The 13,634-nt window shown below is 42.6% G+C and overlaps 1 protein-coding gene across 2 annotated transcripts in view; it reads right to left on the reverse strand.

Annotated features, from left to right (window-relative positions):
* LOC148538605 (fibronectin type-III domain-containing protein 3a-like) overlaps positions 1-13,634 on the reverse strand; it is a 114,914-nt gene that overhangs the window by 18,704 nt on the left and 82,576 nt on the right. For both annotated transcript variants that reach the window (XM_088453064.1, XM_088453058.1), the window contains exons 13-22: positions 11,874-12,048; positions 11,666-11,752; positions 10,134-10,272; positions 9,972-10,040; positions 9,076-9,194; positions 7,701-7,806; positions 5,647-5,822; positions 5,444-5,557; positions 2,753-2,902; positions 2,053-2,336 (exon numbers count right to left, since the gene is read on the reverse strand). In XM_088453064.1, the coding sequence (XP_088309190.1) occupies positions 2,053-2,336; positions 2,753-2,902; positions 5,444-5,557; positions 5,647-5,822; positions 7,701-7,806; positions 9,076-9,194; positions 9,972-10,040; positions 10,134-10,272; positions 11,666-11,752; positions 11,874-12,048 (1,419 nt within the window). The remainder of the gene's footprint in view (positions 1-2,052; positions 2,337-2,752; positions 2,903-5,443; positions 5,558-5,646; positions 5,823-7,700; positions 7,807-9,075; positions 9,195-9,971; positions 10,041-10,133; positions 10,273-11,665; positions 11,753-11,873; positions 12,049-13,634) is intronic.

Genomic DNA, 13,634 nt, shown 5'->3' on the forward strand with positions numbered 1-13,634 from the left:
CAGGGGCGACACGCCTATGTTTTGTATAACGGTCTCAATCACCGCTCCAGCCCCCCAAACGCTGCAGCTTGGAGGAACTGCAAGCGATCTCAGAGGGAAACCTCCAGCACATGCACAGTACAGCTCATGCGCAGGTCTCTCACAATTTGTGTTGAACGAAAACAACACTAAATCAGGCCCCAAGAAACACAATTCTGGATTAAGCACTCACACCGCTTCCAAGTAGAAATGCATAATGTCGACATTCTGAACGTCGACATCCTGCATTCACAACAATTCAACATTACAGTGTCGACATTCTGAATACCGACAATGTGACTGCATACAAAAGAAGAGTTTCCTTCTGCTTGTGAAACAAAACATAATCTATGCAACTTCATATTCATCATTATGTTGAAAAGGTTACAGCATATTTGTCCCCACAAGAAAGCCCTGAGCAATATGCAGAAGTTGTAAACTTCACTAAATGTAACAACAAGATGTCAGCTTATGCTGGGCATACACAGCCAGATAAAATGTCTGTCAGACCGACAGACATTTTATCTGGCAGCATGCCAGCCGCAGATGTTGCCGGCATACACTGTGAGAGAAATCTCACAGTGTATAGCCCGACATCCGCACTGCGCCCCCGGAGGAGGAGACATTTCCCTGTTCCTTCCGTAGGAAGGAACAACACAGGAAATGTCTGTCTGTCGGCCGCGCTGGGCATACACTGCCCGATGCGGCCGACAGTTTACCGGGTAAATATCGCATCGGACGGGCATGCTGGACAATCCTGCATGCCCGACCGAGCAATATTTAACCCTCGGTCGCCCGCACACACGCTACAATTATCGGGGCGATCCACCGATATCAGGCGGATCGCCCCGATAATTGTAGCATGTATGGCCAGCATTAGTAACTTAAAGGGTCTCTATCCATGTTTTTCCTTTCTCTTGTTTTGTATATCTCTATTGTAAATTGTTTGCGATAAATGTATACAAATATTCATGTATTCAAATATTCTTGCTCTGGAACTTTTCTTTCTTTGATGGCCATTCATTTAAGCTGCCATTGTTTGTCTTCTCTTGCCCATAATAGCTTCTCCCAGAGCTCTCCTGTCAGTTATCAGATATGTGAGAATACAATTGCTTGGGGCAGAGGCTAGTGGCAAGCTAGGAGCGTGCACTTGAGGACAGGATTTGACATCACAACAGTGAGACAGATTCATAAAAGGATCAAAAACATATAAAGCATGCAAAGGGGTGGCAACGCCCTAAAATGTATCATTAACTATCTAACTATATATATTCCCATGTGCTACATATGTACAGTTAATCAAGCCTGTCACAATGTCCTATAATGCTGCTGTTTATCTGGGTGAGAAAATAAAAACAAAATCAAATTTAGCTAGGAGAAGGCATTTAATACAGCATTCTATGATCTCCTAGAAAGGAAGAAAGACACAGAGAGCTGCCCCAGGAGCTCAGAGCTGTCAAACTAGAGCGCTCACTCCCGCAACAGCTCCCTTTATACCTCTCCTGCTGTCTAGGATGGAAGAAGCCCCCCAGAGCAGGGCATAGCTCATAGACTACAATATGCTTTCTTTAGCAATGAGTGGCAAGGACCTATGCAGTAAAGAAAAAACAATATAATCATGGAAACCTGTTGATAAGTAATTTTTAAGCAATGGGAAATTGAGGTTACAGTCCACATAAAAGAGATAAAAAGCTAAAAGCTTTTTCAAGGCTTGTGCTGTGACATTGTAGAGCTGCAAACTTATGATAAAAAGGTGTCCAGAATAAGGTTGGTAACCTGCAATGGGAAATCAGAGGGCACACCAGCTTTAATGAAACTAGCTACTTTTAAATTGTTTTTTTAATTGCATCAATGGAAAATAAAATTTAACATAGATTTTTTATGACGGTTACAAAAATAACTCATCACATTGTGCAAAGTTGTAGCTTGGACAACCAATGGAAACCTGGTATTTTTATATGTTAATATAGATCTTTTAATAAATATGACACTCATAGCACTGATTATATATACATATTTATTCTTTTACATTACCTGTAAGTGCGGTCAGGGACCAGATTTGTGAGGACACAACTTGTGACACAATCCACTGTTATCTGCTGCTTCTCCCCATACTCTATGGTGTATCCAGTGATCTCTGACCCATTACAGCATGGCTCTGTCCACTGGAGAGCAAGGCACTCTGACGGTGAGGGTAACGGAGTTTCCAGGAGCTCCTCATCAACATTCTGTAGCACAGATACAGCAGCAGGAACAGACGACGGCGTTGTAATGACTGCAGTGTCTCCAAACAGCCCAGTACCGGCCGTGTTAACAGCCTGCAAAAGAGGACAGTCAGCTCAGTCGGTATTCAGATGGAAGACCTACAGTGTCTACATAGACAGTCAAAAGGATGATACCAAATGGCCGACAGGGTCAAATGGTGAACACAAAAAGTCGATATATGGGTTTTCATGAGTTTTAAGGTTAGGGACAGGTCTTAGGATGAATGTTTGGTATAGGGTTAGGAAGTAGGGGGAGGGTTAGAGTTTAAAAAAAAAAAAAAAAGACTTCCTTTCGACCCTGTTGGCCTTAGTCCATGTCGACCTTTTAACTGTCAACCATTTGACCCTGTCAACCTACTGACTGTCTATATAGACACTGTCGACCTTTCATACCACACCCACTCAGTCATTCATGAAGTTAACAATGTACCAAGGAAATGCCATCTTTAACATTTTCATATTATACCCACCTGAACTCTGCAGTAATATGTAGTTGCTGGTGTAAGTCCCTTGATTTCATAGCTTGAAGAAGAACCACTATAAATGACTTGCATACACCCTTCCATCCTGCCCCACTCTAACCGGTATTCTGTAATCTCCGCTCCATTACAACCAGGAACCTGAATACGGAACAATAAAATGATGACTGGCTGAAATTATTGATTGTATATAAGAATTTCAACAAAAGCAAAATAGATCAATACATAGTAATCTAGTGACCAAATGAAACCAGCAAAACGTAACTAGGTAACTGTTTAACAAAGACAATGATGAGTAAAAGGGATTTACTCCATCTTCAGTAAGGGGACGCAGACAACTGTATGTCCCAAAGCTCTCAATGGGAGGAAAGACAAGTAATAGCAACTTTAAAAAGAGTTTGAGAGTAAATCCGGGTGGCCGCTCTGCAAACCTGGACTAACAAAATCCTATCTTGTACAGCACAGGTGAGGCAAACCACTTTGGTGGAGTGTTCCTTAAGCCAGGAGGACACCAGTGCCCCCACAACTGCGTAAGCCTACTTAATGATCAACTGGATCATGTGGTAGACTGACTTGTAGGTGGGCCTCTGAAACCTCTACTATGGCCAATAAAGAGAACCTACAGTAAGCTTGTGCACCAAAATTGACGATTCCTGGAAAGGTGTTCCCAACAATTTTGTAGCCGGTCTGTGCCATGATTAGTTCTGCACATTAGAGCTGTAGTCTACCATGACACTGATATGTGTCTGATCGCTGCTGCAGTCTGAAAGCCACAATCTTGGAGACAGCATCAGGACTCAGCTGCTCTCTATTGTAATGAAACGCCCTGCAGTGCTTTCTGCTCACTGGTGACGAAGGGCATCTGGATGGCTTCTCAGATTAAACGGAGAACAGGGTAAAAAATAAATAAAAAAAAGCCTCTGTTTAGCCCTTCCGGCCATGATCATGTAGCTGCTTTATTGCTTCTTATACTGGAAGCCATGGCTCCATTTTCCTAGCAGCTGTGCACGGGTACAGATAAGTGCATAGGAGACTCCCATTTCAGGAGTGGGTGGATAATCCCTGCACCATTCTTTCCAGTTACAGAAAAGACTGTCCCTCAATATTCTACAATTAAATAAGATAATCTGTGCTATCTGCTGGATAGGGTTCTTGAAAATATAGGAGGTAGCAGAGGAACAAAGTTTTGTAAGAGCGAGGAAGATTGCATTTATTTTATCCGGCTTCCTGTCATCATCTGTGTCATCCTATAGGAAATGGAGGAAAACAGTGAATGGGATCAATTAACCCAAACTATTTGCAGCCTGTGGGCTCCTGACTACACTGGGTAAATCAGCAACCCAAAAATCCCCTGCACAGCAAGTAGATGATCATTATCTCATCAGGCAACAGCTGACTGGGAGAAACTGCTAAGCGACATCTTTAAACATTTCCAACGGTCTCATCCCACGAGAGAGTATATAAATCAAGCACTGGTCTTTTCAGCAAACCACTTCCCGGGCCATGGAAATGTTAAAGACACCGTGACTTCAAAATATTTCTATGCAGACTTTTTCCTACTGCAGTATATGCTGCACTTAGGTTTGTGCTATTCTTCTGAACGTAAGGCATTGTGTCGGCTCGTATTTGCCGACTCGGTCAGAATTTGTGGACTCAAGACCTTGACAAAGCCCCCAACAGTAATCCCTAGTCACTAGGATCATGCTCCCAAAAGCTAATTTTATTGTCGGAGGACACAGAGATACAAAAAGTAAGCAATCTACAGAGAGGTGAATGCTACATGCAAAAAAATAGGTTATGTCCTGGACTAGAGGTTCCCAAACTCTGCCATTACAGCCCAGATTTTAAGGATATTCATGCTTGAGCACAGGTGTCTTAATTAAAACCTCAGTCAATTTCATTTAACCATCTTGGCTCAAGCATGGATATATCCTTAAAACCTGGACTGTAATGGCAAAATTTGAGAACCTCTTTCCTACACTAGTATTCTACAGTTATCTCTAAACTTTTACATTAGACAAATACAAAGAAAAATAAATAGGGCTGGAATGCATTTAAAAGTATGAAGCTATCAGACAACACGTGCATCTTGTAACTACAGATGTGTCCACATACATCTTGCCTCCGTGCGCTACGAGTCTACGGTAGCGCAGAGTGTTTTTGTGCAACTTTTTACCTTCAAATGCGTCTTATTTGCAAAGCGATGAAATAGGATGCGGCATGCCTATATTCAGTGTGTGATTGCGGGTGTATCTGTATGCGAAATGCTACGTTACAGTGACAGCGGCTGTGACACTGTAAGCATTTCGCATGCAGATACACCCGCAGTCACACAGAATATAGGCCGCAAATCGTTTTCATCAGCAGAAGCTGCTTGTGTGTCCTAATTGTTTCGTTTTGTGAAAAAAACGCATTTGGAGGTAAAAAGTCACACAAAAAGACGCTCGGGGCTACAGTGTCACGCCACGGCACGACTAGAAGAGCAGTTTAACGCGCAAGGAAGTAAGATGTATGTGGGCACATCTGGAGGAGGGAAAAATATCTTGTTTTTGAATAGGATGCTATTGGTCATGCAGAATATTTGTGGCACATGTCTAGCAGTGAGACAAAAACCATTACCCAAGAGCATGACCATTACACATCTCTAGAAGAAACGTATAATCCAAGCTCATCCGTACTCACCTCCCAGCTTGATAGCACACAGTTTGCACTCTTACAGATCAACAACGGCACTTTGCATCGCTCTGGGGCACCAGGGGCCGTGCAGAACTCAGATTCATCTGAATAGGGTCCACACTAAGAGGCAATAAAAAAAAAAGAAAAATGAGCAGGAAGGAAAAAAACCAGGATAATTGGAGTGTAACCACATTATACCAAAAAATTACCCCAGCTCTGTTTGTAGCTTTTATCCAGAAGCAATAGGCCTGCCCGGGCAACAGGTTGCTCACTGTGCATTCTACATCAGGGCCTTGGTAGACTGAACCCCGATCTTCATGCTCAGATTTTGCCATCTCTACAGTGTAACATGTTACTGCTGAGCCACCATCCAAACATGGGGGATCTAGAAAAAGGGCAGGACAGGGAGCAAGAAGCATTGGTAATATTCATAAGAGTGTGTGGTTCTGTACACAGACATATGATCATGTTCACTAAAGCTATGCATGACTTTAAATGAACATAATGTGCCTACTAAGAAAGACTACATCATCTATTTTAGACTGTTAGTAGTATACCTGTCCGACAAACGAAACTCACTAACACCAAAATATAAAAGTGTGATAAGAAAAAGTGATTAAAAAGATAAATTCCACAGAAATGTAAGCTCTCATGAGCAGGGCGCTCTCTCCTACCATCTCCCTTAAGTAATGATGTAATTTGTGCGTTTTGATTATGTCTAATATGTATATTTGTAAACGAAAAAACCCTTGAAAAAGCTGCCTTTGAGCAGTGAAACGCGTTGGTGTTTATACCCTGGCACTTAGCACTTTTCACATGGGATCTCAGCACCCTGTTACCTTCTGGGGCACAGTTTGGAATTGGGACTTTTGTGACTTTATCCAGCATCTGGTCACCACAAGGCTACATCTCTTTGCGTTGGACTATTACATCTACGAAGACCATCCCTAATTCAATTATCCCTCGTCATCGTGATTACAGGCTGGTAATATACCTCTATTAACATTGGACTTGGCCATCCATATATGACTTTCCTACGGTGCATGTCCAATTGGTCATACTGTAATACCTAGTGCCTACAGGGTTTCAAGCTCTATGCCTTTATGAATGTCATTTGCACGTTTAGACATGTTCCTGGGATGATCTTTTGAAGAATTATTATTCTCAGTACTGAGTTTTTTTATTATTGTTCAAATATTAATTGTGAATCATATTAAATTGTTGTTTTTAATTATGTACATTTAGCACTGCTTTCTTATTGTTTATATTTGTAAACGAGTCTGTATCGGGCCAACATATCCACGTATTTCCGTGGTGCCTCATGAAGAAGAGATTATAATAATAAAACCACTGAAAATGTAATTTCTCATAAGATAAACACTAACAAATGGAGAGCAGTTCAATTGTATTGCGCTGGCCGCAGCTCTCATCTAAAGTGACGGGAGCGATTCAATCATTTATGCTAAAAGACGCTAGCGCCACAGGCGGCCATTATTTCTGCTCCCTCATGATGTGGCGAGCAGAAGACCACCCAAAGTCGGGCTATTAGGTGCCCAAACAACCTTTTGGGCAGTGCGCCCATTACTTTGCATGGGCTCAGCCACTTTACCCACGATACGCAATGGGTGCCCGCTGCACTTGCGTCTATTAGGATAAACAATTGAATATCCCCCATTACTTACGGCCGCGATAAATCAACTGAATTCGTCACATAAAATTATTTGGGACCTGACGTTGCATTCCATCTTCTGGACACCTGTTGTCAATGGACAATGCATTGGAATGGGTGAGGAGAGTCACCCAATGTGTGTAGTGGCCCATAGATAGCTCTACTAGCCCTTATAGAACCAGGGCAATGTGTCAGGCGGAAGTGAGGACAGCACTGCCAGGTATTGAGAACCTAAACAGACATTGGGGTGGAGAGCGCAATATCAAAGCTAAGCAATGTTCTACTTTATTGTTTAACTTGTGAATTCAAACCAAAACGTACTTTTCAGTTGAGGGTGGAAGCCGTTCAGTATAACAACTTTCAGCACTGTAAGACTGCGATTCTTAGATGCTAACTGCATATACATGAGCCTCACTAACTATATTAAGAGCAATAATGTCTATGTAGGTCAGACCATAGCTCAGCCACCATATGAATGGTCTGTGCAGAAATGGAGCACCTAAATTGTTCGCGTTTCGCTATGGAGAAAACTTATGTCATAGATTGAATGAGACTATAAATATGTCTTTTGAATGTCAAATTATTAAAACTTACCCCACAACAGACTTAATTCCTTGGGTTTGGCTCTGCCAGCAAGACGAGGGGCTTGACAAGGACCTGGTGGAATAACGGCAGTCTGGACTGTTAATACATCAGAAACCTGTAGTGAGAATAAAAAGAGAGAAATGAAAAGTGTAATATTTCTTAACACATATGGTAGAGCATTCCAATTGCCACGGATTGAAGGAAGCTGAGGAATTGACATGATATTTATTTAGAAAAAAGGAATTTGCCCCCCAGCACACTGCAGCTAAATCAAACATACTCGAATCCTACATGATAATAGAAATTCAGAGGTATTGGTTACATACATTTGCAAATATATGAATAAGCGCTGGGCCAACGTCAAGGCTCCTCTATACCAGCGTCCCTAACATTAAGGGGATCACGTCCGAGAAGCAAGGCACCCTAAAAAATTCCAGCCAAGGACCATCCCCCGGGCATCACACGAAAAGGGGAATAAAGGTGATAGTGAAGTGTAAAAGAATAGATGTGTAAAGATAAATCAATAAGTGTTAAAGAAATGTAAAAGAATTAAAATGACTTAAATAATATACAAACGAATAGAGAAGTGAAAAATATTCTATGAGAATTAAGTGGTGATGCCATGAGAAAGGTCCAGCCAGAACAAATCCGGGGGCCCCACTCCCAAACGCTCACCCCAAAATAATATATGATATTTATTTAAGAAGGGCAGACAGCAACTGCTGGGAGTACCACCATTACATAGCAATAACCATATGAATTGCCAGCCTTAAGCAAAGTTTCTCATCTTCACGTGATTAGTGAAGGCATTTGGTACAGCATTATATTGACAAATTAAAAAGACAGCTGCAATGCATGCAAGGACATTTTGAATGACAATATACTAGGATTATGGTTATGGTAACATATGCAATTCCTCAATTAAATGATCTGCATTCTAGCTAGAGTTCCTTAATAAAATGTGATCAAAATGCCACCGACATGTTAGAAGGGAAGCAAACGGGAAAAAACTAACAGTCAATGGAGTGAAAAAGAATGTGAAGTGCTAATCACGTTATTTAATTTCACACGGCAAACCGATCAATACAAAGGGAGCAATTAACTATGTGTGAACTCCATAACATCAAATGAGAAGCTCATGGGACCTTCCCAACACTGCTTGTAGTTAATTAAGAACATGCCCAGAGCAGGATAGATAATCTCCTGGGGCACCTGAATGCACGGTGGCACCAGTCGACCAGGGCAGCGCAGATAAAGGATTATTTTTTCTTAATTATCAAATCTCAGCTAATTCCACCAAAGTTTTCAGTTGTGGTTGGAATTCTCCTTCACACTTCAATGGAAGCTACAAGAGATAACCATTCACAAAGGGTTCAGCACTTACCGGACTAGAGCCCACAATGTTGGCGCAATACACTCTGAACCTATAGCAAGTACCAGGCATGAGACGATCACAGACGTGTTCTTTAGAAGAGCCACTGTACACAACATCCCATTTACTCCCTAAGAACCAGAGAAAATAGTGCATCATGTTTCATTGACAGTAAATAATCAAATAAAACCGTTTCAAACATAGATTGGTCTATCGTTTCCTGTTGAACAAATACAAAAACTTATTGGGCAGAAAAATATATTTAATAACTGGTAACCAACTATTTACTTTTCTGGGCCCTCTGGTGTTTGGTTAATGATATTTCTATTAGTAGAGATCACTGCTGTGTGAGGGATGGGGGAGATGACATTTTGCCACTGACTTCACGCTGAACAGTAATGGCTGCTCAGATCGACTTAATGGTCTTTCACAGGTGCGTGAAAAAAGGGGTTTAATCTAGAAAAAAATTGAAAATGTTCCCCCAGCACGTTGCAAAAGACCAGCAATAAGATTTGAATACTACAAGATAATAGAAATCCAGAGATCTTTGCTGCATATAGTTGTAAATATATGTTTAAGCACCGGAATACTTCAAGGCGTCTCTGTAACGGTGTCCCTAATGCTACCTGATAATAGCACTCACTTAGGGTACTTAGCTGCCCTGTCGGGATCTTCTCCCTTCAGGCGTCGGGATATGAACCGGCGGCTATTTAGCTGACGGGACTTCATACCCATTCCGACTATTGAGATTACATGGCTGTAAGTTTGATTTTATCCACCTGTTAGCAATGGGTGTGCTGAAATGGCCAGACTATTTAGAAAGTGCCTCCACATACTTTTGGCCATAGTGTAGCTTAATTATATAGCAAATAAAAGGACAATAAAATATTAAATTTCTAATTGCTCACCATTTGAGTTTTCTGTAATTTCAAGGAAATACTTTAGAATTTCAGAACCGCCATTGTCCTTTGGCGCATCTATAATACAATGAGATAGTTATGTAAATAACAATTCATCTAAAGGACTACAATAAAAGAGACAAAGAACAAACCTAAACGTAACGAACTTACCCCACGTGACTTTTACATTGTGTGCATGGATTTTGCCCTTTGTACTTGGTTTACATGGAGGTCCAGGTTTGTCAGGGGAAGTTGTGTATTCTACAATATCACTGGGACTACTTCTGCCTTCACTGTTCACTGCGAAGACCTGCCCGAGAGAAAGAATGGATCAGAGGTCGCAGTGACTGACACCCTAATGACCTGCTTAAACTCAACAATGAATATGTAGCATAGGCCAGCATAGGAAGTAACAACAGACTCTAGCCCTGACAACCAGTTATCGGAATTAGCGAGTGGTAATCAATGTATCATATTGTTAAAACAAAAATTGAGAAATATATGACAAGCATGGGGATTGGTCAGCCTCTGATAAAGAGAACTGTACCTTTAAACATTGCTAATCCGCCTTCTATAGCAATTTAACTGGCAATAAAAAGATAGCATACTAATCAGATACAGATTCAGCATTCTTTCCATGATGTTCACATGTGTGGGCAGGAAATGACTGCACTGCAAGCATGACCACCCTACACTAGACAACTCTGAACACATGCAAGACATCTGTACTCCGCATAAGACAATAGAAAACAAAAGAAGTCAGCATTAATGTGGTCTGTAGAACACAGCATGTAATGAGCCCCATTTAAAGATGACCTTAACTCGTACCTACATTTACTGCAAATAAGATACAAATAAGATATTTGCAGTTCGCAGACAGACATTCTGCATAGCCATTCTGTGGGATAACACTGGGTGGGGCCTGTCAGTGTGACTGCCAGAAGAACGCTCGCAGTCAGCTGTCATCTGCTCCATTAATGTACAGACATGTCTGAAACGACCCAATCACTTTCAATCCTCAGGCATGCAAATCATTTTGTCACCACACAAGGGCCAATGGACCTCATTCAGAGCTGCTTGCAAAATGCGAGTGCTCGCTCTGAATGAGGGCGGCCGCTTTTCTTTTGAAAGGCGGCCTCCTGGCCACTCACTAAGCTGTGCCACTCACAGCTTTAGCGAGTGACTAGGTGATGGTCGCGACCATCGCGGCTTGCGACGAGACCCTTGGGGTCGGGTCTCGTCTATCGCAAGCCCCAGGCAGCTTCCTGCTCTAACAGAGCAGGAAGCTACCTACTGACATCACTGCTGATGTCAGTAGGGCCGCCTACAAACGGCAGGCGTTCCTTCAGGAATGCTTCCATTTGTCCGGCCACCCCCCCCCCCCTCCCCGCCTACAAAACGGGACGAGCTGTCGATCAACATCGACAGCCGCCCCTTTTGTAGTGAGCCCTGGAGTGAGTGAATTTGTCACTCGCTCCAGAGCTAGTGCACGCGCACTGCGGCAGCTGCGCGTGCACAAGGCCTCACCATCGACCCGCTTGCGAGCGGGTCTGAATGGGTCCAATATGTGCTCAGTATGAACATTGGCAGCAATAAGAGTGTGTGTCCGGTCAACTTTACCACCTCTAGAAATTTAGGAAATCAACCAAAGTCAAATTCATCATTATTATTTTTATGTGTTTAATAATACAGTGTAACATTACCCTAAACTTGTATGAAGTATTTCGTCTCAGGTTTCTTAAAGTGCATGTGAGATCTTCACTGTTTTGTTTAGGTTTAAAACCGTAACCCTGTAATGAACAATAACACGAATCAGCATTTAGTTAAAGTTTAGTCGTGCCATCAATTTGATTTAAAGAAAGAAGAAAAAAAAGAAAAAAGTATTCTTTACTCAGGGAATAGGACACTCACCGAACCTTCCTCCTCCATTTCCAGGACATAAGTTAGTGTCTCATCGGAGACCATATCATTTGGTGGACTCCATTCTAAGCAGAGACAGGTGATGCCAGCTTGTTTGAGCCTTGGTGGTGATGGCGCAGGTGGCACACTCCCGGCAGTGTAGTAGACCACCGTTTCACTGAAGCCACTGGAAGAAGAGATGAATGCAATTATTAAGCTTGCTATGTGATATACCAAACGCAGATCTCGGCCAACAGGTAACAAAATGTCCTTAAGAACTGATAAATCATCCAATATGATCCTATATGAGCTCAAAATACTAAGTAAGCCTTCAGGACTTGATCGTTTAATAATCTAATAGTGGGCCTGATTCAGAGCCGCTCGTAAGCAGCCGCTTGTTCGTCCCGAGCGGTTTGCTCAACTGCGCATGCGTACGGATCGTAATACGCATGCGCGAACCAGTCAGTGCAGCCGAAAATCGTTTGTTCGCTAAATAGCGAATGCCTGCTATTTTGAGTGACAGGAGGAGGCGTATGTGGGTGGTAACAGGGGAAGGTGCTTGAAAACGGGGAGTGGAGATCCGAACGCAGGCGTGCTTAAAAGGTCAAAACGGGCGTTTTAAGGGTGTGCATAATTAATACAGCAGCGTCATTGACCACGTCACTGGGTTATTTTATAGTCAGAACTGCTCGCAAGATTGCGGTAGGAAAAACCAACCACAAGAATAGCGAGCAGTTCATACGCTGGTCGATGTACTCGATTAATCAAATAAATAGCGGACATGAAGTAGGATGCGAGCGGCCAGAGGGCGTATTTTTCCAAAAAACGACCGCATGTTTTGTTCGCTCGTTCAGACCTAGAGGCGTGAACAGACCACAAAGAGCGAACGGTTCATTTGAATAGCCACCCTTTTTTTCTGAACGAGCGAGTGCAAATAGCGTCCGGCTCTGAATGAGGTCCAGTGTTCAGTATACAGACCAGGGGTCTTCAAACTTGGCCCCCCAGCTGCTGTGGAACTACACATCCCAGCATGCACTGCCACCTTTTTGATATAACAGCATGCTAAAACTATGTGCAGTGCATGCTGGGATGTGTAGTTCCACAGCATCTGGAGGGCCAAGTTTGAAGACCCCTGATATAGACAGTGTCCTGGTGTATTTGTCTATACTACTGAACAATGGTTTAACAAGGTGTGCCCTAAGGTGTTTCACCTTCTAGTGCACAATACTTCTCCCCATGGAATACATGATAAACACGAACTGCCTGATGCTAAGTTTGCGGAGTGTAAAGGTGCCTACACACTGGGCGGTTAAAGTGGACGACTGAACGATAACTATATCGTTCAGTCGTTCACTTTATCGCCCATTTTTAACATCAAAACGATGAACGATAACGTCGACGCGCGTCCCCGCGGGTCGTTCGTCATTATCGTTCATCGAGTAAACATGCAGGCCAACCGGACGATGTCGTCAGGTTGCTGCATGTTGGAGAATGGGAGAGAGCGCCCGGCGCTGAACGATATCGTTAATGATATCGTTCAGTGGGTGTGCTCAATGTCATGAACGACATTTAGCACACCCTGCCAGGGTCACACTAGACTATATCGCTCAGGGAGCATAGCGTCTAGTGTGTACGCTCCTTTACTGTAACTGCTTCAAAACTGAGTGTACGCAAGTCTGGATCATTCAGAGTCATATGAATTGCAATGACATCTCTACTTATGATTAAAGTAGCGTAACTGAGCTGTAATGGGACTCTCTCACATACACAAAG

The sequence above is a fragment of the Taudactylus pleione genome, unplaced genomic scaffold (assembly GCF_031769625.1).
Source record: "Taudactylus pleione unplaced genomic scaffold, aTauple2 ptg000039l, whole genome shotgun sequence".
Taxonomy (NCBI): Eukaryota; Metazoa; Chordata; class Amphibia; order Anura; family Myobatrachidae; genus Taudactylus; species Taudactylus pleione.